General features: G+C 43.6%; 1 protein-coding gene across 18 annotated transcripts in view; it reads right to left on the bottom strand.

Moving 5' to 3' along the window:
• The window catches only part of PTPRS (protein tyrosine phosphatase receptor type S), a 580801-nt gene that overhangs the window by 113714 nt on the left and 442678 nt on the right, over positions 1 to 24409 (bottom strand). For all 18 annotated transcript variants that reach the window (XM_044268386.1, XM_044268351.1, XM_044268378.1 and 15 more), the window contains 6 exons: positions 23489 to 23608; positions 23019 to 23173; positions 19913 to 20198; positions 15349 to 15527; positions 15147 to 15273; positions 183 to 308 (listed from right to left, as the gene is read on the bottom strand). In XM_044268386.1, coding sequence (XP_044124321.1) covers positions 183 to 308; positions 15147 to 15273; positions 15349 to 15527; positions 19913 to 20198; positions 23019 to 23173; positions 23489 to 23608 — 993 coding nt within the window. The remainder of the gene's footprint in view (positions 1 to 182; positions 309 to 15146; positions 15274 to 15348; positions 15528 to 19912; positions 20199 to 23018; positions 23174 to 23488; positions 23609 to 24409) is intronic.

Consider the following 24409-nt stretch of genomic DNA (forward strand, 5'->3'; position numbering starts at 1 on the left):
CGAACAGTGTTAGTTCAAAACACTATTGCCCTTTCCTGCCTGCACAAACAGTAACTGGGAAGATCAGTGTGGAGGTTAAATGATGATAAATGTAGAGAAAAGCAAAAGTTTTTGAATATTTCATTATGTTTTTAGATATTAAAGAAGATACACTGATATATATAGATGTCTTGTACACTTACCCTTGCATCTGTAACTTTAAATTCTCTCAAGATGTATTGAGGCATGTTATATTCAGCCATTGGATCAACTACAAAATATTGATACCGAGCTGAACGCTCCGCAGGCCAATATTGATGACATTTTTCCTGTAAAGCAACAAAAATAATTTACTTTAAAAAGAAACAATACATGTTTAGATGCAGCAAACAAATGGGTCAACAAAAAAGACAGAGGTTCTCTGAGTCTGTGGCTAAAATGCCTCTTTCAGCTAACTTGTGGAGAGAAGGCACTTTCCAACAGTACTTACCTGCCTGTCGCTCTGCTAAGGCTTCATTCAGCAGCTGCCGCGGTATTACTGTACGGCGGTGGCGGCACAAAGCGCACAGCGTCATAGCAACCAATTACGCCGTGCGGTCCTGCACTAAGCAGGATACCAGTCCGGTATCTCGAGCAACCGTGTTCCATGGACGTGTGTATGAAGCCTAATTCTGTGATCCCTGGTGGGCTCATTTGACTGCCCGACTGGCTATTGGCTCTTTCTCTAATGTTGCAACTGTATGTGCTCTTCTTTCTTCCTGTTCAGCTGCATAATGTATATGTAGCTGAACAGAAGGAAATAAGAGCACATCAGGTTGCAACATCAGAGGAAGAGCCCGCAACCAGTCGGGCAGTCACGTGATCCCAGCTGGGATCAAGTGACAGAATGGTTAACACTACTCAAATGGTTAACACTACTTCCACAGGTTAGCTGAAAGAGCCATTTTAGCTACAGACCCGGAGAAACCCTTTAAAGTTTGTAATTTTCTTGTTACAAACAGTGATGGCCAGTTTGCAGTGTTCGCCGACGAACACATGCGATCTGCCATCTTTATTCCCAAGCCTGGCGATGCAGAGGTAAGTTCTCGGAACTGCCTGCTCCCGGTGACCGCATGTGTTTCAGAGCAGCTCGCGGCACAGGCACAGGTAAGGACTTACCTCTGCATCGCCGGGCTTGGGAATAAAGATGGCAGATCGCATGTGTTCGTCGGCGAACACTGCGAACTGGCCATCACTAGTCACAAATTTACTCATTACTGTCTCATATAGCATCTAAATGCAGCAATTAATCCACTGTTCACACTGGCATTATGGTTATGTTTGGTCTCTCTTGTTCTAAAACAGCAGAATAATAGAAAACTGACAGATATGTACATTATAAGTCAGTGGGATTTATTATGTTTTTAATTATATTATTATTATAATATGCAGCCTATAAAAATGGACCCCATGGCACCAATGTGAACAAGTCTAACAAACAAAATGCATGGTGCATACAGGTATATTGAGTTATGAATTTGTATACAGAATACGTATATTAACCTGTATTTTAATATATATGTTAAAATATAATGCAATAATTAACCCCTTAAACGGGTTGTCTCACTTCAGCAAATTACATTTATCATGTAGACAAAGTTAATACAAGGCACTTACAAATGTATTGTGCTTGACCATATTGCTTCCTTTGCTGGCTTGATTCATTTTTCCATCACATTTTCCATTGCTTGTTTCCTTGGTTATGACCACCCTGCAATCCATCAGTGGTGGCCGTGCTTGCACACTATAGGAAAAAGTGCTTGCCCCTCTGGTGGCCGGGAGCATGGGAGGACGCATAGGCTGGTGCTTTTTCCTATAGTGTGCAAGCACGGCCACCACCGCTGGATTGCAGGGTAATTTCTTTTCCCAGCATGTGCCACCAAGACTAATTTCTCATAAATTGTTATGCAGGTTCACATGGGTAGGGTAGAACCCTAGATGTGGTCATTATCTGCTGCCTGGGCACATGGCAGGAAAAAAGACTGGCATTTGGAACACAGATTTTGTTGGAATGATTATCAGGTGCAATATTGTTTTTTAAGACCCCTATATTTTGGAAACTACAACCCGCAAAGAATTCATCTAGGGGTGTATGAGCATTTTGACCCACTGGTGTATTTCTAAATTTAATACACAGAGTGAAAACTGCAGATTATTCACAATTATGCCATTTCAGTGCCCAATATAATGTTCTCAGCTGTGTTACCAGAGACATTCACCGCCTAAATTGTTACGCAGGTTCTCCTGGCTATGGTAGTACCCCAGATGTGGCAATTATCTGTGGCCTGGGCACATGGTAGGGCTCAGAAGAGAAATAACACTTGCAACATGTGAGGCCTACTATTTATTGCACTGAGCCACAATTAAAAAGGCATAGAGGGGTCAAAATATTCTTGGCTGTGCATCGATGAAGGGCCATTTCTACAATATATATCACAAGCTTTTTATACCAGTTCCTAATTTACGCATGGCGTTGTTCCATTGCAGGATCTGATCCAAGCAATCCACTTCTCCCATGTACTGATTATAATCAAGGATCCAATCCGGCAGCAGTCGGGGGTCCTAGGATCTGGATGGGGTCTGCTGTGACTATACATTGTGGTCAGTACAAGGTCGTATTTTTTTATCGTGGTATCTGACACACAAAAGATTTTTACTGCTAAGGGCCCTGCTAGAACCCCTTGCTAGTGGTTGCCCGAGCATTGATTTCGCAATGTCTTTATTATTTCTCCATATGGAGATACACGCCACAGTTCCTCTGGTAGCAAGGTTTCTGAATAAAAGCAATTGTCCAAACACAAATGAAAACCTTTACCAGTGACAGTTTGAAGCCATGCGGAAAATACAGTTGCAAGAAAAAGTATGTGAACCCTTTGGAATAATATGGATTTCTGCACAAATTGGTCATAAAATGTGATCTGATCTTCATCTAAGTCACAACAATAGACAATCACAGTCTGCTTAAACTAATAACACACAAAGAATTGAATGTTACCATGTTTTTATTTAACACACCATGTAAACCTTCATAGTGCAGGTGGGAAAAGTATGTGAACCCCTAGACTAATGACATCTCCAAGAGCTAATTGGAGTGAGGGGTAAGCCAACTGGAGTCCAATCAATGAGATGAAATTGGAGGTGTTGGTTACAGCTGCCCTGCCCTATAAATAACACACCAGTTCTGGGTTTGCTTTTCACAAGAAGCATTGCCTGATGTGAATGATGCCTCGCACAAAAGAGCTCTCAGAAGACCTACGATTAAGAATTGTTGACTTGCATATAGCTGGAAAGGGTTATAAAAGTATCTCCAAAAGCCTTGCTGTTCATCAGTCCACTGTAGCAAAAATTGTATATAAATGGAGAAAGTTCAGCACTGCTGCTACTCTCTCTGGGAGTGGCGGTCCTGTAAAAATGACTGCAAGAGCACAGCGCAGACTGCTCAATGAGGTGAAGAAGAATCCTAGAGAGTCAGCTAAAGAGTTACAAAAGTCTCTGGCATATGCCAACAGCCCTGTTAGCGAATCTACAATACGTAAAACACTAAACAAGATGTCAAAAAAAACATTGCTGCACGTTTACAGTTTGCACAAGAGCACCTGGATGTTCCACAGCAGTACTGGCAAAATATTCTGGGGACAGATGAAACCAAAGTTGAGTTGTTTGGAAGAAACACACAACACTATGTGTGGAGAAAAAGAGGCACAGCACACCAACATCAAAACCTCATCCCAACTGTGAAGTATGGTGGTGGGGGCATCATGGTTTGGGGCTGCTTTGCTGCATCAGTGCCTGGACGGAAAAATTAATTTCCAAATTAATCAAGACATTTTGAAGGAGAACTTAAGGCCATCTGTCCACCAGCTGAAGCTCAACAGAAGATGGGTGTTGCAACAGGATAACGACCCAAAGCATATAAGTAAATAAACAACAGAATGGCTTAAACAGATGAAAATACACATTCTGGCATGGCCCAGTCAGAGCCCTGACCTCAACCCGATTGAGACGCTGTGGCATGACCTCAAGAAAGCGATTTACACCAGACATCCCAAGAATATTGCTGAACTGAAACAGTTCTATAAAGAGGAATGGTCAAGAATTACTCCTGACCGTTGTGCACGTCTGATCTGCAGGAAACGTTTGGTTGAAGTTATTGCTGCCAAAGGAAGTTCCACCAGTTATTAAATCCTAGGGTTCACATACTTTTTCCACCTGCACTGTGAATGTTTACATGGTGTGTTCAATAAAAACATGGTAACATTTAATTCTTTGTGTGTTATTAGTTTAAGCAGACTGCGATTGTCTATTGTTGTGACTTAGATGAAGATCAGAGCAAATTTATGATCAATTTGTGCAGAAATCCATATCATTCCAAAGGATTCACATACTTTTTCTTGCAACTGTATATGGTATGGTGCGCATATGTTAGGCATATGTAGTGCAGAAAGGGGTTAAATTACGTTTTTCCACCAGAAATATGTTGCATCAAAAAGATATGCCATAACTGGTGGCAGGCTGACCACTGAGACCTCTATTGTACTAATGAAGAGGAGTACGCTAAACCTTAAGTGGAGCGTGTGTAATGCTGAGGGCGCACGAGACAACCAATCAAGGACTTGTGTTTTAATTTCGACAATGTTCCATTTATTCATAAGATAACGCGTTTCGGGGTTAAAATCCCCTTTATCAAGTCTAAAAAAAAGGGTTAAAATAAAGACAAAAACAAAAACAGAGAAACATATATTTGAAGACATAAATTTTGTGCTTCCCTGTGATGATTCTATATAACAAACTGGATATATAAATAAATAAATATTGAAGAATATAGCTATAAATAAAAGGTATCAAAGGATATAAAAATGGTAGGTATCACTAAAATGCACAAAAGAGGGGAATAACTATATATATATATATATATATATATATATATATATATATATATACAGTAGTAATGATCATAAACGATAAAATAAATATTAATTAAAAATATTATCGTATCTATGCTGCTATATTTATATATATAATCGAAATCTCTATTATGAAAATAGATTTTATATTGTATTAGCCACAGAGTGGCAAAATAATAGTGACTAAAAGCAAATCCTGGGTCAGGCTATAAAATATAGTAGCAGGTGACTTAAATAAGTATGCAACTGATATTTCATATATTTATATGTATACACAGGCACTATCAGATGTAGTCAGCAAATGTAAAAGCGTCTACTTGCAGAAGTTTAGGGGGTATATATTATCTGTTCGCCGACAAGGAATGTTACTACTGTGGCTGTATAAAGAAAGATATATATCAAATCTTTCAACCTTAAGGCATCTTACCTGAGCCGGGAAGATTAGGAGCGTGTCACGGCTCATCTGAAGAGGCTCGTGTGAGACGCTGACCTCTTCAGTGCCCGCGCTGCTGAAGAAAGGGGGAGTGGGTAGGAGGGACTAGCCGGGTCCAGAGGAGGGGCCTCAATAGGGAGGTGTGGTGAGAGAACACGAGCGGGGCCTGAAGGGGGCGGTGAAAGGAGGGACTTATCCGGGTGAGAAGGCAGGGAGAGCATGTGGAGGCATGATTGGGCGGGCCGTCTGGAAACTGTCAGGGGAAGTCAAAGCAGGACTACATTGGAGGGTGGGGGGGCGAGGTTAACGCCGGCTAGTGAGGGACGGAGCCGAAGAGACAGCGTGCTGGCCTGAATCTGTGGGCGGCAGATTCATGTGGGGGCGTGGTTAAGTGTAGCACCGAGGGAAAAGACTGGGGGCTGTTAGAAAGGATGGAAATAGCATTATATTACGTGGGGGAGTTAGGAGGCTGCAGCCAGCATGTAGGGGAGGGATGGTGGGTTGAATGTATGTGACTATACATATAAAAAAGTATATATGACCCTCAGCCGGGGCATGAGAGTGATGTTTGGAGGATGTTTGGAATGTAATTGGTGATTAATATTCTTAACCTAAAATAATGCACAAAGACAAATAAATTACCTTTGGGGGTATAGGGGACGTCACCTTTATGTATAAAGATGTTATTATTTGGGAGGGAAACAGATAATAAGACTAAAACATAGCTGTCTTGTAGGTGAAATTGCCAAAACAATGACAATTAGATATCAGAGATATATAAAGTATACAGGTGGATGGGACAGGAAAATTGGAGGAAGGGGGATACATACTATAGAGAACCATAAAGTGTCACGGACGGTGTACAGGAAACAAGACAAAGCAACATGCATATATGACTGAGTGGATCCAAAGCTAAGGAACCAAAAGGGAGACCCCTGCACAAGACCTGAGACTATCCCTAGCTGCTCAGCCTATGCAAAGATCCGAAAGGTGGAGGTTTGCATATCCACATACCTCGACTATATAACCCCTGAACACCCTACAATAGTGAGGGGACACGACCACCGGCTCCCTACTCCAGACACGGAGGGAGTCAGGGTCACCTGGGATCCAGCAAACAGAAAATAACAGATAAATGTTCAGCACTTGTAGCAGACAGGAAAACAAGATCAGCATGCACACACACTCCAGGAGGAAGTATAAGCCGCCCAGCAATGCACCATGGGGAGGGATTTAAAGGGAAGCAATCAGTCCAACTCCATGACAGCTGAGAGAGGCTAACGAGATGAGGAACTGAACAGCACAACAAAGAGAACTCAAGGAGGAGGTTCTGAAAGGCCTCTGTCAGAGCTTCTCAGCTGTCTGGTTGTGACAGTACCCCTCCCTCTACGAGTGGACTCCGGACACTCAGAGCCCACCTTCTCAGGATGGGACCTATGGAAAGCCCTGATGAGACGAGCCCTGATGAGACCTTAATGTCCGTTACTGGGACCCACATCCTCTCCTCAGGACCATAACCCTCCCAATGAACAAGGTACTGAAGAGAACCGCGAACAAGACGAGAATCCACAATCCTAGAGACCTGAAATTCAAGATTCCCATCAACCATAATCGGAGGAGGAGGCAAAGGCAAGGGTACAATGGGTTGAACATAAGGTTTCAATAAGGACTTATGAAAAACATTATGGATCTTCCAAGTCTGAGGAAGATCAAGACGGTAGGCAACAGGATTGATGACAGACAGGATTTTGTAAGGCCCAATAAACCTAGGACCCAACTTCCAGGAGGGAATCTTCAATTTGATATTCTTGGTAGACAACCACACCAGATCACCAACATTCAGGTCCGGACCAAGCACACGTCTCTTATCTGCCACACGCTTATATCTCTCACTCATGCTCTTTAGATTATCCTGAATCTTTTGCCAAATAGATGACAAAGACGAGGAGAATCTGTCCTCATCAGGTAAACCAGAAGACCCCTCTCCCGAGAAAGTCCCAAACTGCGGATGAAACCCATATGCACCAAAAAATGGTGACTTATCAGAGGACTCCTGACGACGGTTATTTAAAGCAAACTCAGCAAGGGACAAAAAAGAACACCAATCCTCTTGATTCTCCACCACAAAACAGCGCAGATATGTCTCCAGATTCTGATTGACGCGCTCTGTCTGGCCATTCGACTGCGGGTGGAAAGCAGAAGAGAATGACAACCGAACCCCCAAGCGAGAACAGAAAGCCTTCCAGAATCTGGAAACAAACTGCGTGCCCCTATCAGAGACTATGTCTGAAGGAATACCGTGCAATTTGACAATGTGATCAATAAATGCCTGCGCCAGCGTCTTAGCATTGGGCAAACCAGGAAAAGAGATGAAATGCACCATTTTGCTAAAACGGTCCACCACCACCAGAATCACAGTCTTCCCCGAGGAACGAGGCAGATCCGTGATAAAGTCCATGGACAGATGTGTCCAAGGACGGGAAGGAATGGGTAAGGGAAGGAGAGGACCTGATGGCCGTGAATGAGCACGAGCGCAAGTCTCGCAGGCTGCCACAAAACCCTCAACCGACTTACGAAGCGCAGGCCACCAGAATCTCCGAGCGATGAGATCCAGTGTGGCTCTTGCCCCCGAGGGTGCCCAGCAAGGACCGTATCGTGGTGTTCCTTAAAAATCTTGTGTCTTAAAGTGAGAGGCACAAACAACCTCCCAGGCGGACAAAGATCAGGAGCCTCTGACTGGGCTGCCTGCACCTCTGCCTCCAATTCAGAAAAAAGAGCAGAGACCACCACACCTTCAGCCAAAATGGGACCCGGGTCTTCAAAATTCCCGCCTCCCGGAAAACAACGTGACAGGGCATCTGCCTTCACATTCTTAACTCCAGGGCGGAACGTGACCACAAAATTAAACCTAGAAAAGAACAAAGACCATCTGGCCTGTCTCGTGTTCAGACGCTTGGCTGACTCCAAGTAGGCCAGATTTTTATGGTCAGTAAATACGGTAATAGGGTGTCTGGCTCCCTCTAGCCAATGGCGCCATTCCTCAAAAGCCAACTTGATGGCCAACAATTCCCTATCTCCCACATCATAATTTCTCTCTGCGGAGGAGAGTTTTTTTCGAGAAAAAGGCACACGGTCGCCATTTGGCAGGAGAGGAACCCTGAGACAAGGCCGCCCCCACACCCACCTCAGAAGCATCAACCTCAACTATGAAGAGTAAAGAAATATCAGGTTGCACCAAGATGGGAGCGGAAGCAAAACTCTCCTTGATATTAGAAAAAGCCTTACGCGCCTCTACTGACCAAGAAGAAAAATCTACCCCCTTTCTGGTCATATCAGTGAGTGGTTTAACAATAGAGGAATAATTCAAAATAAACTTCCTGTAATAATTGGCAAAGCCCAAAAAACGCATCAGCGCCTTCTGATTCTCAAGAAGCTCCCACTCAAGCACAGTGCGGACCTTCTCGGGGTCCATGCGAAAACCAGAAGCGGAGAGAAGAAACCCCAGAAATTGAATTTCTGGAACCGCAAACACACATTTTTCCAGTTTCGCATATAATTTATTCTCCCGCAGGATGAGCAAGACCTGACGTAAATGTTCCTTATGAGTTTTGAAATCAGGAGAAAAAATCAAAATGTCATCCAAATACACTAATACAAATTTTCCCATCAAATGATAAAAAATGCTGTTCACGAAATGCTGAAAAACGGCTGGGGCATTCATCAAACCAAAAGGCATAACCAAATTCTCAAAATGGCCCTCAGGAGTATTGAAGGCCGTCTTCCATTCGTCTCCTTCTCTGACCCTGACCAGGTTGTATGCCCCTCTTAGATCTAATTTGGAAAAGACTTTAGCCCCAACAACCTGGTTAAACAGGTCCGGGATCAGAGGAAGCGGATAAGGGTCACGGATAGTGATACTGTTCAGCTCCCTGAAATCCAGACAAGGTCTTAAAGAACCATCTTTTTTCTTAACAAAGAAAAAACCAGCGGCAACAGGTGACTTCGAGGGTCGTATGTGTCCTTTTCTCAGACTCTCAGAGATATAAGCACGCATAGCGATCCTCTCAGGTTGGGAAAGATTGTATAAACGAGATTTAGGCAGTTTGGCGCCTGGGATGAGATTAATAGGGCAATCGTACTCCCTGTGCGGGGGCAAAGCCTGAACTCCACTCTCAGAAAAGACATCTGAAAATTCAGAGAGAAAAGATGGTACAGTCTTAGTAGTAACCTCAGAAACAGATGTCGTGAGGCAATTCTCTCTGCAAAAGTCACTCCAACCATTTATTTGCCTCGCTTGCCAATCAATGGTGGGGTTATGTTTAGTGAGCCAGGGTAGCCCCAACACTAGAGGGGTAGGTAATCCGCTAAGGACGAAACATGACACATCCTCAACATGAGCATCACTCACAATTAAACGGATATTGTGAACTATGCCCTTTAATGATTTCTGAGAAAGTGGAGTGGAATCAATAGCAAAAACAGGAATATCCTTTCCCAAAGTGCGCACCTGGAAACCATGAGTTATCGCAAATTGATTATCAATGATATTGACAGCTGCTCCACTATCCACAAAAATCTCACAAAAAATGTTCTTGCTCTCTAGCGCCACCCTAGCCGGCAGGACAAAACGGGAACTACAAGCAAACGGAAAACCTTCAATTTCCGCCTCAACCCTGCCAATAGTAACAGACGGAACATTTTTAAAAGATTTTTTCCTGTTTGTTTCTTTATTACTCCCAGAAAACTGCCTGAATCTCCTAGAGGGACAAATATTTGCCAAATGATTTATACCTCCACAACAAAAACAAACCCTCCCATGTGAGCTAAATCTTCTATTGTCAGAAGCAATCAACCCCAGCTGCATGGGCTCCTGCTCAGAAGGGGCTGACAGCGACTGAGACCCCTGCGCACAGAATGGGACCGCTGCACTGTCCTGGGACTGAGTATGACAGGAAGGGGACATCTCTCCCCTCTCTCTAAGACGCCTGTCAATACAAACGGCCTGAGACATAGCAGAGTCCAAAAAAATAGGCCTCTCATGAAAGGCAAATGCATCTTTCAATCCCTCTGAAAGACCATGGCAAAATTGACTTCGGAGTGCAGCATCATTCCAACCAGTATCAACTGCCCATCTCCGAAATTCTGAGCAGTATATTTCTGCAGATTGTTTACCCTGGCTTAATAGACGTAGTCTAGACTCAGCCAGAGCAATACGATCCGGATCATCATATATCTGACCCAGGGCTAAAAAGAATTCATCCACTGAACGGAGAGGCCGTGCCCCCTCCGGCAGTGAAAAGGCCCTGGACTGAGCGTTACCTCTCAGCAGCGATATAATGATCCCCACCCTCCGTTCCTCATCACCAGAGGAATGGGGAAGAAGGCGAAAATGGAGTTTGCAAGCCTCTCTAAAACGCACAAAATTCTCACTACCCCCGGAGAACGTATCCGGGAGCGAGATCTTAGGCTCAGAACAAACTCCATGAACGCAAGCTGAACCGGTCACTTGAAGCTGAGAAAAAGTCTTACGGAGATCAGCTACCTCCAATGAAAGACCCTGGAAGCGTTCAGCCAAAAGTGAAACCGGATCCATGCTTGAGACGGTTTTGGCGGCTTATAATGTCACGGACGGTGTACAGGAAACAAGACAAAGCAACATGCATATATGACTGAGTGGATCCAAAGCTAAGGAACCAAAAGGGAGACCCCTGCACAAGACCTGAGACTATCCCTAGCTGCTCAGGACTATGCAAAGATCCGAAAGGTGGAGGTTTGCATATCCACGTACGTCGACTATATAACCCCTGAACACCCTACAATAGTGAGGGGACACGACCACCGGCTCCCTACTCCGGACACGGAGGGAGTCAGGGTCACCTGGGATCCAGCAAACAGAAAATAACAGATAAATGTTCAGCACTTAACTTTGTAGCAGACAGGAAAACAAGATCAGCATGCACACACACTCCAGGAGGAAGTATAAGCCGCCCAGCAATGCACCATGGGGAGGGATTTAAAGGGAAGCAATCAGTCCAACTCCATGACAGCTGAGAGAGGCTAACGAGATGAGGAACTGAACAGCACAACAAAGAGAACTCAAGGAGGAGGTTCTGAAAGGCCTCTGTCAGAGCTTCTCAGCTGTCTGGTTGTGACATAAAGAAGGAAAGAGAGGGGTCTCACAAATGGAGACGAATATCCTTACTATACTTGCAGGCCGTAGCCAAAAAAATATATGTAAGAAACAAAAAACAACCCTTTTTAACAGTTTTTTCTTTTCTTTTCTTTTGTTTTTCCTTAAATCAATTTAAATGCATGGCAGAGAGTTATTCAGAAGCATTTGCTCTCTAAGGACTCATTGAGTCCATGGGGTTCGAGGGTTTGTAATTTAAAAACATCTCTCTCTTCTGTAGGGTCCTAAATCTATCCGACGTTGTTTCTGCAATGGTTTCGATGGGTGTAATTGTCAATCCAGATGAGTCTTTATTATGAGCGGTGAGGAAATGGCGGGACACACTGTGTTTAAGGTAGCCCCGTGAGATGTTCCAGCGATGTTTGTTTAGTCTTTCTCTAAGTGACTGGATGGTAAGGCCTACGTATTGTAAGCCACACTCACATTCCATCACATAGATAACATAAGAAGATGAACAATTCAGAAGGCTTTTAATTGGATATTCTTCCCCCGTCACATTACTCTTAAATGTCTGTCTCCGATTTGAGATGTTGTGACAGCATTTACATAATTTATGGTTACATTTGTAGGTGCCTGTGTTTTTTAAAAGACCTGTTGCCCCAGTTGAGAGTATGTTAGTATTCTTCTTTTTCTTCAGTTTACTTGGTGCAAGCGTGTTTTTCAGGGATTTTGCTTTCCTGAAGATGATGCGCGGTTTTTTAGGTATGGTATCTTTTAGGTACGGATAGCATTTGAGTATGTGCCAATGTTTTCATAAAATCGTTCTTTAAAATTTCATGGTTAGGGTTAAAAGTTGTGATAAAAGAAGTCTTGTAGTGCATGTTTTTTGGTGTTTCGGCTAGTTCATTCTTCTCTCTTATGTTCAGGCATTCCTCTTGGCTCTGATTTTTTGCCCGCATAAACGCATTATCTATAATTCTTTTCGGGTATTTTTTCTTCGTGAATCTAGAGCGTAATATCTCGCTTTGGGTAAGGAAGTCATCGTCATCAGTACAGTTCCGTCTAATCCGTTTAAATTGGCTGTACGGTATATTGTCTTTCCATTGATGACTTCCTTACCCAAAGCGAGATATTACGCTTCTGAACTGTTCATCTTATGTTATCTATGTGATGGAATGTGAGTGTGGCTTACAATACGTAGGCCGTACCATACAGTCACTTAGAGAAAGACTAAACAAACATCGCTGGAACATCTCACGGGGCTACCTTAAACACAGTGTGTCCCGCCATTTCCTCACCGCTCATAATAAAGACTCATCTGGATTGACAATTACACCCATCGAAACCATTGCAGAAACAACGTCGGATAGATTTAGGACCCTACAGAAGAGAGAGATGTTTTGGATTTTAAAATTACAAACCCTCGAACCCCATGAATAACTCTCTGCCATGCATTTAAAGAGATTCAAGGAAAAAGAAAAAAAAAGAAAAAAAATAACTGTTAAAATGGTTGTTTTTTGTTTCTTACATATATATATATATATATATATACATATATTTTTTCGGCTACGGCCTGCAAGTATAGTAAGGATATTCGTCTCCATTTGTGAGACCCCTCTCTTTCCTTCTTTATGGTTCTCTATAGTATGTATCCCCCTTCCTCCAATTTTCCTGTCCCATCCACCTGTATACTTTATATATCTCTGATATCTAATTGTCATTGTTTTGGCAATTTCACCTACAAGACAGCTATGTTTTAGTCTTATTATCCGGATTCTCTGTTTCCCTCCCAAATAATAACATCTTTATATATAAAGGTGACGTCCCCTATACCCCCAAAGGTAATTTATTTGTCTTTGTGCATTATTTTAGGTTAAGAATATTAATCACCAATTACATTCCAAACATCCTCCAAACATCACTCTCATGCCCCGGCTGAGGGTCATATATACTTTTTTATATGTATAGTCACATACATTTAACCCACCATCCCTCCCCTACATGCTGGCTGCAGCCTCCTAACTCCCCCACGTAATATAATGCTATTTCCATCCTTTCTAACAGCCCCCAGTCTTTTCCCTCGGTGCTACACTTAACCACGCCCCCACATGAATCCGCCGCCCACAGATTCAGGCCAGCACGCTGTCTCTTCGGCTCCGTCCCTCACTAGCCGGCGTTAACCTCGCCCCCCCCCCCCTCCTCCGATGTAGTCCTGCCTTGACTTCCCCAGACAGTTTCCAGACGGCCCGCCCAATCATGCCTCCACATGCGCTCCCTGCCCTCTCACCCGGATAAGTCCCTCCTTTCACCGCCCCCTTCAGGCCCCGCTCGTGTTCTCACCACACCTCCCTAATGAGGCCCCTCCTCTGGACCCGGCTAGTCCCTCCTACCCACTCCCCCTTTCTTCAGCAGCGCGGGCACTGAAGAGGTCAGCGTCTCACACGCGCCTCTTCAGATGAGCCGTGACACGCTCCTAATCTTCCCGGCTCAGGTAAGATGCCTTAAGGTTGAAAGATTTGATATATATCTTTCTTTATACAGCCACAGTAGTAACACTCCTTGTCGGCGAACAGATAATATATACCCCCTAAACTTCTGCAAGTAGACGCTTTTACATTTGCTGACTACATCTGATAGTGCCTGTGTATACATATAAATATATGAAATATCAGTCGCATACTTATTTAAGTCATCTGCTACTATATTTTATAGCCTGACCCAGGATTTGCTTTTAGTCACTATTATTTTGCCACTCTGTGGCTAATACAATATAAAATCTATTTTCATAATAGAGATTTCGATTATATATATATATAAATATAGCAGCATAGATACGATAATATTTTTAATTAATATTTATTTTATTGTTTATGATCATTACTACTGTTTATATATATATATATATATATATATATATATATAGTTATTCCCCTCTTTTGTGCATTTTAGTGATACCTACCATTTTTATATCCTTTGATACCTTTTATTTATAGCTATATTCTTCAATATTTATTTATTTATATATTTATTTATATATCCTGTTTGTTATATAGAATCATCACAGGGAAGCACAAAATTTATGTCTTCAAATATATGTTTCTCTGTTTTTGTTTTTGTCTTTATTTTAACCCTTTTTTTTGACTTGATAAAGGGGATTTTAACCCCGAAACGCGTTGTCTTATGAATAAATGGAACATTGCCGAAATTAAAACACGGTCCTTGATTGGTTGTCTCGTGCGCCCTCAGCAGTCCACACGCTCCACTTAAGGTTTAGCATACTCTTCTTCATTCCCATTACCCTAGTGGCAGGGTGGCCCCTGCCCAAGGTGTTAGGACGGATCTTGGTTGCACCAACCATCCTCTATCTATACTCGATCTCCATTGCAGTTGCATCCAATTGATGCAACCGCAGTAGGTGAGCAAACAATTTCTTTTTCTAGAAAATTGTTTGTTTGAACTTACTCACCCTATGAGCGCCTTCTCTATCCTATTGGCCATCATTGCTCTATTGTACTAAGGAATGAACATTCGGTGTCACACTCATGCACACCTCTCAATTACTATACTTCTCAGGTAGCACAGAACCAACTTTGTGAATGTTTTAACACTACATATTAGGGACCATAGGTTCAATAACTGAAGAATAAGTATGCTAACTTACTCTGCCCATTTCTCTAAGTTTTGTTAACATTACAACAATCGTGGAGTTATTTTCCCATAGCATCCTCCAGAAATCTTCAGTGGTCTCTGCAAGTGGTCCTTGTGTTGCAATATAAGCTTTCTGCTGCCTAAAAAATAAGACAATATATTAGTACCCCTATATAAAAACACCATGATTGTGTGACATACAGACTATAGCATACCTGTATCCATCAATGAAACTGGCATTTATGTAATCTGACCCTTCTACTCCTCTGATTGGTTGCAGGCAAACCCTTGTGGTTTCATATGGCATGATGTTCACAAGGCGGTTCTTAAATTTGTTGCATGGAAGATTGGCACTGATGAATCTGGAAGTGTGAGCTTTCGAATTGGCAAGGCGCTAAACATGCACAAAACATATTAATTACAACAGGATCTTTAAAGAAGTTAGACAGGATACATTTGTACAGTACATATAGAAATCTAATAATGTGTGAATTAAAGGGGTTGTATCATCTCATACATTGAGGGAATATTGCTAGGATATGCCCCCAATGTCTGCTGGTTATTTCTTTATACACCACCACTGTCCAGTGGTAATTTAGCAGTTTCCTCTACATGCTAACAACCTGTCGTTTGACCTCATATATTGTAGGGGTGTTGCGATACCAAAATTTTGATTCGATTTCAATTACATAAAAAAGTATTGCGATACTCGATACCATTTGATACCCCGCGAAAAAAAATAAAACACCCAAAAAGCCACGTGCATTCCGCATTTTAAAAAAAATAGCGAATCGCTATTTTTTTTTCCTTCTGTTCCGGTGTTCACCGCATAGGAGATTTTTTAAAATATTTTAGTAGTTTGGACTTTTTGGACGTGGCAATATGGGATATGTTTACTTATTTATTGTTTATATATGTTATATGTAAAATTGACAAAAGGGGTGATTTATACTTTTTTTTTTACTTTTTATTTAATAACTATTACCCCCCTTTGGCTAGTTTTACACTAGTGGCTGGGCAGTCCGGCAGGCTGTTCCGGTGAGTGAACAGCCTGTCGGATCCGTCCTGCCGCTAGTTCCCGTGTGCCCCCGGACTGCTGCTCCGTCCACATTGACTATAATGGGGGCAAGGCCGGAGTTCCGGCAGCAGCATGGCAGCGCACGGTACTTTTTAGTCCGTCTGCCTCTCACCGTGCGCTGCCGCCGGAACTCCACCCCCACCCCCATTATAGTAAATGGGGACGGAGCGTCAGTCAAGGGGCACACGTGAACTAGCGGCAGGACGGATCCAACAGGCTGTTCCAGTGGGTGTGAAAGTACCTATAGGGGCTAGAACCTGGGATCTTTTCATCCCTTGTCCTATTCACACTAATATAGCTCTATTAGGCATCCTGCACACGAATGTGTGTGCCCTGTGGCTGTGCTGCGGGCCGCAATGCATGAACACCGACTGTGGGGAGCCGCAGTGGATCGTGGACCCGTTCACTTTAATGGGTCCGCGATCCGGCCGTTACGCAAAAAGATAGGACATGTTCTATCTTTTTGCGGAACGGAAGTACGGGACGAAACCCCACGGAAGCACTCCATAGTTCTTCCGTAGGGTTCCGTTCCGCACCATTCCGCATCTCTGGATTTGCAGACCCATTGAAGTGAATGGGTCCACATATGTGATGCAGAATGCACACGGAACGGTGCACGTGTATTGCGGATCCGCAAGTGCGGTCCGCAATGCAGCAACGGGACACCTACGGTCGTGTACAGGAGGCCTTAGGGTGAATAGAACTTCACACTCTCCCTGCTGCCCTGTGCACAGTACACACAGCAGCAGGGAGATTGCCATGGCAGCCAGGGCTTCAGTAGCGTCCTGGCTGCCATGGTAAGCGATCGGAGCCCCAGAATTACACTGCTGGGGCTCCAATCAGAAGCTGCCACTGCCACCAATGATTTTAATACTGGGGAGGGGGCGGGCGCACTGCGCCACCAATGATAATTAACCTTAATACAGGAGGCAGTTCAGCGGCAGTTGACAGATCAGCGGCAGTTAACCCCTCAGGTGTCGCACCTGAGGGGTTAACTGCCGCTCATAGCAGCTCCCTGTCAGAGGCAGGGTTCCGGCTATGTGATTCTGCTGGTGGCTACCCGCCTCCTGTATTAAAGGTTAAAGAGGACCTTTCATAGGTCCAAACATTGTAAACTAACGCTCTGTATGCTAAAGAAAAAAAACTCACCTTCTCCCTGGCTGTGATGCTCTGCGCTTTGATGGGACAGCACTACAGCCAGGGAGAAGGAACGCCCATTGAGAAAAAGGGCAGTCTCCTCCCCATTGCTCCGATGCTAGCAATTAGCATACAGAGCGGGATAATATACCGAGGGCCACAGCGGGTAAACGGAGCGGCTCCCAGGATTAATAGTAACAAACAAACAATTCAAGCCTGTTAAGGCTAATGACCTCTCTTAGGAATAATAGTAAGTGCAGTGAGATCCCTGGGTGCCGCTCTACATATCCTGATAGTTTACAATGTTTGGACCCATGAAAGGTCCTCTACTGTCATTGGTGGCTCAGTGCACCCGCCCTTCCTCTGCCCCTCTCTCCTCATTGATGGCAGCGGCGGCACAGGGGGGAGGTAACTACTTCTCCCCTGTGCTGCTGAGGGAACATAAGCATGCTAACAGCAGCGTGCTCCATGTTCTCTGATGCTAGGCTGTGCAGTAGGGCAGCCTAGTATCGGTAAATGTCAAATCCCAGTATCGTATTGATACCGGGACAAAAGTATCGACACAACAACCCTAACATAGTTAAATTCAATTTTGATTAGAACTCAAAAGTGAGTGGAAGAGGCCTAGGTCAGGATTCAGGGGATACTATATCTCCTTATGGAGCGTGACTAAACAGCGCAAGGAGTCTTAAAGGGGTTGTCTCATCATGGACAATGGGGGCATATCGCTAGGATATGCCACCATTGTCTTATAGGTGCGACCGCTGGAAACCGCACCTATATCGAGAATGGAGCCCTGCAAGGTAGTGGCTGGAGGACTCTGGTCCGGCCACCGCCAAGCCGGCTCCCCATAGAAGTGAATATGAGCATACCGTGCGGCCCCCGCTCCCATTCATTTCTATGGGGCCGATGGAAATAGCTGAGCCAGCGCTCGGCTATTTTCGCCGGTCCCATAGAAAATTTATGGGGGGCGGCTGCGCATGCGCAGTGTGCCCTCCTTCACTTATGGGGCTCCGTTCTTGATATAGGTGCGGGTCGAATAAGACAATGGGGGCATATCCTAGCGATATGCCGCCATCATCCAAGATGAGACAACCCCTTTAAAAGTCAGACAAGGGAATGCAAAAATATATTTTTTTTTTCTTCCTCTAATGCCACCAGTTTAAGGTAGGTATCCTTTAAGTCAATGTATATAGTATCCCCGGAATGCTAACCTAGGCCACTCCCCTAGTTAAGCCAGAGCTCTCTGCTCTGCACTGATGAAGGGCAATCACCCTGAAACAGCTGTCTGCAGATGAGGTGCTGACTTAATTATCCAAGTCATGTCTCAAGGCATGTTTAAAAGGGTCGAACATTGACTTATAGTATATCTATCTTACATTTGGTGACATTAGAGGAAGAGCTTGTTAAGAGCTCATTTTCATACCATCGTCCCATGTGTGAGTATGTATGCAGCAGTGCTGTGTGTATATAATGTGCACATTGCAGTACTGTGTGCGTATGCAGCAGAACTTTGTGTGTTTGTATTATGTGTGTGTGTGTATAACATGTGTGCTGTAGAGCTGTGTGTGTAGGTAAAATGTCATGGTCCTGGAGAGTAAAAAAAGAAAAAAAAAAATAATCTAGCAGAAAAACATGGCAGGACACTAAAGAGTAAGAGACACATTTACTTGGATAGGTAAATTTAAGGAGGTGACCACATGCACCATTGCTGTTTGTTACAATGGTCAGCAGAAGACACACTAAGGTAAACAGGAGTTGACCAAAACCATTAACGCTCTCTACGCTAAATCCCAGAGTTAGTGACCTTGCCCGTCTTATAGTGTGTCTTAGGGCTGGTGCAAGGATTTTTGCCAACACAAGCGAAGCTACATTTTGGCACCCCCCTTCCCCACCAGAACTCGGTGGGGGTGATTGAAAAAGGAGGGGTAGAAAAGTGACACGGAGGGTGATGTGACATGGGGTGGGATGAGAAATGTGGCATGGAGGGGGGAGAAATGTGACATGGAGGGGGAAGAAATGTGACATGGAGGAGGAGAAATGTGACATGGGGGGGAGAAATGTGACACAAAGGGGGTGATGTGACATGGAGGGGGAGAAATGTGACATGGAGGAGGAGAAATGTGACATTTCTCCCCCGATGTCACATTTCTCCCCCTCCATGTGACATTTCTTCCCCCCTATTTATGTTGGGTAAAAAAACATTATGCTCACCTGGCCCTGGTCCCATCTGCAGCAGCCCCCCTTCTCCTATGTGTTGTCCTGGTATCTTCTCTCTGGGCTCCCGACAAGTTTGAGGACCTTTCCCACAGTGGCTGCAGCTGTGTCACGTGTTAGCGGGAAATCACTGGCCTGACATGTGACACAGCTGCGGCCACTGATTGGCTGAGTGGGAAAGGTCCTCAAACTTAAAAGGTTCATCCCCCTTCCCCCTCCAGCTCGGCATCTCTGCGCCCTAAGGCAGCCGCTTGGTCTGCCTTATTATAGCGTCGGGCCTGGTGTGTCTTATAGTCCAAAAATACTGTATCAATATATCATTACTAATGTTTCACTCATGTTCTTACCTTGAACTCCAACTCCATGCCTGTTACATGTTCTCCTATTTCAATCTGGGCTAGCTTCTGGATATATGTATATAGATTTCTAGCTGGAACTTCTGTGTTTCCGCATGCTACAGCTTCAAACAAGGCATCATGAATAAAGCTGTACTGGTCCTCTGTCTGGACCATATAGTTCCTCTGTGAGCGCATTAAGGTCACGTGACCATATATATCGACAGTTTTCTCATGCTTTATTCTCTCTAGCATTGCATCAATAACAATAAAACAGCCAGTTCGCCCAACTCCAGCACTAGGAAAAAGAATAAAAAAAATGCACATACTAAAAAAAGGCCATGTACACAGATTTAAAGCAAACAATATAATTTCTAATATACTAAAATATTACATACAATAATAATGTAGAATTTCTTACAAGTGTCATGCCATGACTGATTTAAAAATGAACATCAGACTTCATATAGTACATGATAATATATTTCTAACAAAGCTAGAACCAGCCCTGTACCTCATATGGATCCAGAGATCTTCCCATTCACTGCTCTAAGGCCTCTTTCACACGGGCGTTGCGGGAAAATGTGCGGGTGCGTTGCGGGAACACGCAATAATTTTTTAGCGCGAGTGCAAAACATTGTCATGCGTTTTGCACGCGCGTGAGAAAAAACGCGCATGTTTGGTACCCAAACCCGAACTTCTTCACAGAAGTTCGGGCTTGGGATCGGTGTTCTGTAGATTGTATTATTTTCCTTATAAAATAATAGCATTCTGAATACAGAATGCATAGTAAAATAGCGCTGGAGGGGTTAATTTTTTTTTAAACTCAAACTCACCTTAGTCCACTTGATCACGATGCCGGCATCTCCTTCTGTCTTCATCTTAGCTGTGTGGAGGAACAGGACCTGTGGTGACTTCTCTCCGGTCATCACATGATTCATCACATGATCTTTTACCATGGTGATGGATCATATGATGACCGACCGGAGTGACGTCACCACAGGTCCTGTTCCTCCACACAGCACAGAAGACAGACAGAAGAGATGCCGGGCTGCGCGATCAAGTGGATTAAGGGGAGTTAAATTTTTTTAATATTTTTTTTTAACCCCTCCAGCGCTATTGTACTATGCATTCTGTATTCAGAATGCTATCATTTTCCCTTATAACCATGTTATAAGGGAAAATAATAATGATCGGGTCTCCATCCCGATCGTCTCCTAGCAACCGTGCGTATAAATCGCACCGCATGCGCACTTGCTTGAGATTTTCACGCAACCCCATTCATTTCTATGGGGCCTGCCTTACGTGAAAACGCACAAAATAGAGCATGCTGCGATTTTCACGCAACGCATAAGTGATGCGTGAAAATCACCGGTCATGTGAACAGCCCCATAGAAATGAATGGGTCGGGATTCAGTGCGGGTGCAATGCGTTCAACTCGCGCATCGCATCCGCGCGGAATACTCGCCCGTGTGAAAGGGGTCTAAATGTTCTGCTAGATTATCTTCAGCCTGGCAGCTCAGGGGGCGTGTACTTTCTGCTGCAGCTCCCCCCCCCCCCCCCCCCCCCGAGCTGGCGGCGCTCATCTCCATAGTCCTCTGTATCGCGACAGCAATACAGATGGCTGTGCTGAGGCAGGGGAGGGAGAGGCGTGTCCCTTTCCCTTCCTCTGATAGGCTGCAGGCACTAGGCCGGCAGCCTATCAGAGGCCGGCGCAGGCGGCGCGATGACGTAATCGCGCCGCCTGAGCCGTACAGCGTGGGACACAGGCCGGAAGAGGCCTGCATCGCATCGCTGACATGGAGTTAAGTATGTGTTTTTTTATTTTTTTTTATATATACAATACTTTTACTGGCCCAAGGGGGGCTGTTATTGCTGGCACATGGAGGGGGGCTAGTATTAATACTGGCACATGGGGGGCAGGTATTAATACTGGCACATGGGGGGGCTGTTATTAATACTGGCACATGGGGGGCTGTTATTAATACTGGCACATGGGGGGCTGTTATTAATACTGGCACATGGGGGGGCTGTTATTACTGGCACATTATTGGGGGCACTATAGGGGCATCTACTGAGGCCACAAAGAAAGGGGTATTTTATATGGGGCGCTCTGTACATACAATTTTATACTGGGACACATTATGGTGGGTACTATGGGGAAGGGGGGAGAGGAGGGCCAAGTAACTAAGTTTTCATGTGAAATATGTTTTTTATACACATATAGGATACACTGTGCCAAACAATATACAGTATACCTCTACACTATGGAGTCTGTTCTATAAGCACCATTGTTTTGTGGCGGCGGACAGAAAATCATCTGGAAGTGTCCCTCCCGAGACCAGGCTCTGGATCCGCCACTGGCTCTCTCCCTGTAACTGCCACAGCTTCTAACACAACATATGGCTGGTGGCAGTTGAAGATTTAAACTAAGTACGTTCGACAAGCTCAGTGAGACGGGCAAAAAAATAAGGAAAATAACAAACAGCAGGTGGCACTATGCAGATTCATTTTATTGCTTTCTGGCTATGCTGACTTGTTAATTACATACAGTTACAAAAGTATTCAGATCCAGGTGATATAGAATATGTTTTGTGACACAACCCCTTCAATGGGGTATAAGTATATGGGGTTTCTAAACCCTTTAAAGCTGAACTTGAGTAATAAGTAATAGCACTACCTATTGTGCTCCTGATCTTTGTGCCACAACTTCTATTTATAATGCCCTATTAGGTCATAGAGACATCATAGGAGCCAGAGCAGATAGAAACAACATCCACTCTCTGTCTGACGGTCTGCATGTAATATTTCATTTCCACTACATTTTCCTGTACAAAATCAGCTGTTTGTTGGGGTTTTCCATACTGATCATGAGTTACACCATTATCAATCAGTTCTTTGAAGGGGCTGCTATGCTCCAGTGAGTACCACGTCCCTTTCATAATTTACCAGTCATTGCGTCGAACTTTTAGCGAGACAACCATTTTGTGTCTTTACCTCTGCAGTAAGTCTAACATTCTGACATTTCCTGTATTACCCATTATGTTAGGTTTATTTGGACTAGTACTATATCTCTCTTGTGTAGTAATGATAGAGACATAATTAAAACTGACTGTACCTGCAGTGTACAACAATAGGCCCTGCATCAGGAGGGTTGCAAGTTTTTACTCTTCTAAGGAATGCCAGGAATGGAGTTGGGTACTCAGGAACTCCATGATCTGGCCAGGCTGTAAACTGGAATTGTCGAACTTCTCTCTTCTCACTGGAACCATTCTGTTAAAAAGAACATCTTGTCAATCATTCAATTTAAATAAAGAAATGTCTAATAGACAATGACATTGAGGGAAAGTCAGCCATTAGTCTTCAATTATAAGAGAAATATAACACAGCCCAACTGCATATCTTGAGGTATTGCACATGTAAAGAAGGCATTGAAGCAAGATTTCTTTGCAGAGATCACCCCCATCTAAACTGACAGATAAATCCAGCCTGACTTGATATATGTTCAAACAAAATTGTGAAATCAACTCTGTGGAAGCCTCCCTTTCTTCTCTATAGTCCTCTGGGTAAAACGTCCATTTAACATACCTTATGTAGGGAAAAGGTTCTCACACAGAAAGTCGCCAGTTCAATTGTATCTAGTAGTGTCACTTGAATCATTCCATATGTATCTGCACCTCTACTTGGCCAATACTGGTCACATTTGATCTGTAAGCAAAAATGCATTTGTTAGGGGTAATGTTCTGAGAAATGGCATTCCAATTCCCTGTTTTTTAAAAGTCTTGAAATAAAAACAAAGCAGTGCAATACAGGTTTAATTCACACTTGTTTTTTTTAGGTTAAAACAGATAGACCCTTTAAAGACTGAATACAATGAAACTAAATCCATCCATAGAACAGCCACACAATCATCCACTCTCTGCCTATCCCTTGATGCCCTGAAACTATGCCTAACCCTCTTCCCAGTCCTGGTTGTTGGATACTAAGAAACACCAACAGTAGTTTAATCCACGATGACTCCAGATGGCACAGTTGCAACCCAGGAAGAGCTTACAATAGACATAACAAATACATATTAACAGCCCATATATGAATATTCAATGTATTTTAGTGTTTTCTTTTTAAAGGAAAGGGCTTGCAAATTTTCTGGATAGAATTTCACTCCATATATTCTAATTCCTGTCCTGGCTATTTGTTTAGACTTCTAGCACGGCAGTACTTTCTCATTCAAACCATTCACTCCAACCAGAAAGGAAAGGGGGGATAAGTCACTTAATTACAGCATCACACATTACACTAAAATGAACAAAACTCTCCTGTGCGTCTTTATCTAAAATATACAGCAAGTTGCTATTCATTGCATATATATATATATATGGCCTGAATCCACTACATATCAGTCAGCAGTAACAATTCTACTCACAACACTACCTGACTATGTTAAATCATAGAGGTATATAAGTATGGCACTATCCATATAATATACTGCACTCAAGTCTAGTAATGAGC

This window comes from Bufo gargarizans, chromosome 1 (assembly GCF_014858855.1).
Source record: "Bufo gargarizans isolate SCDJY-AF-19 chromosome 1, ASM1485885v1, whole genome shotgun sequence".
In the NCBI taxonomy this organism is placed as follows: Eukaryota; Metazoa; Chordata; class Amphibia; order Anura; family Bufonidae; genus Bufo; species Bufo gargarizans.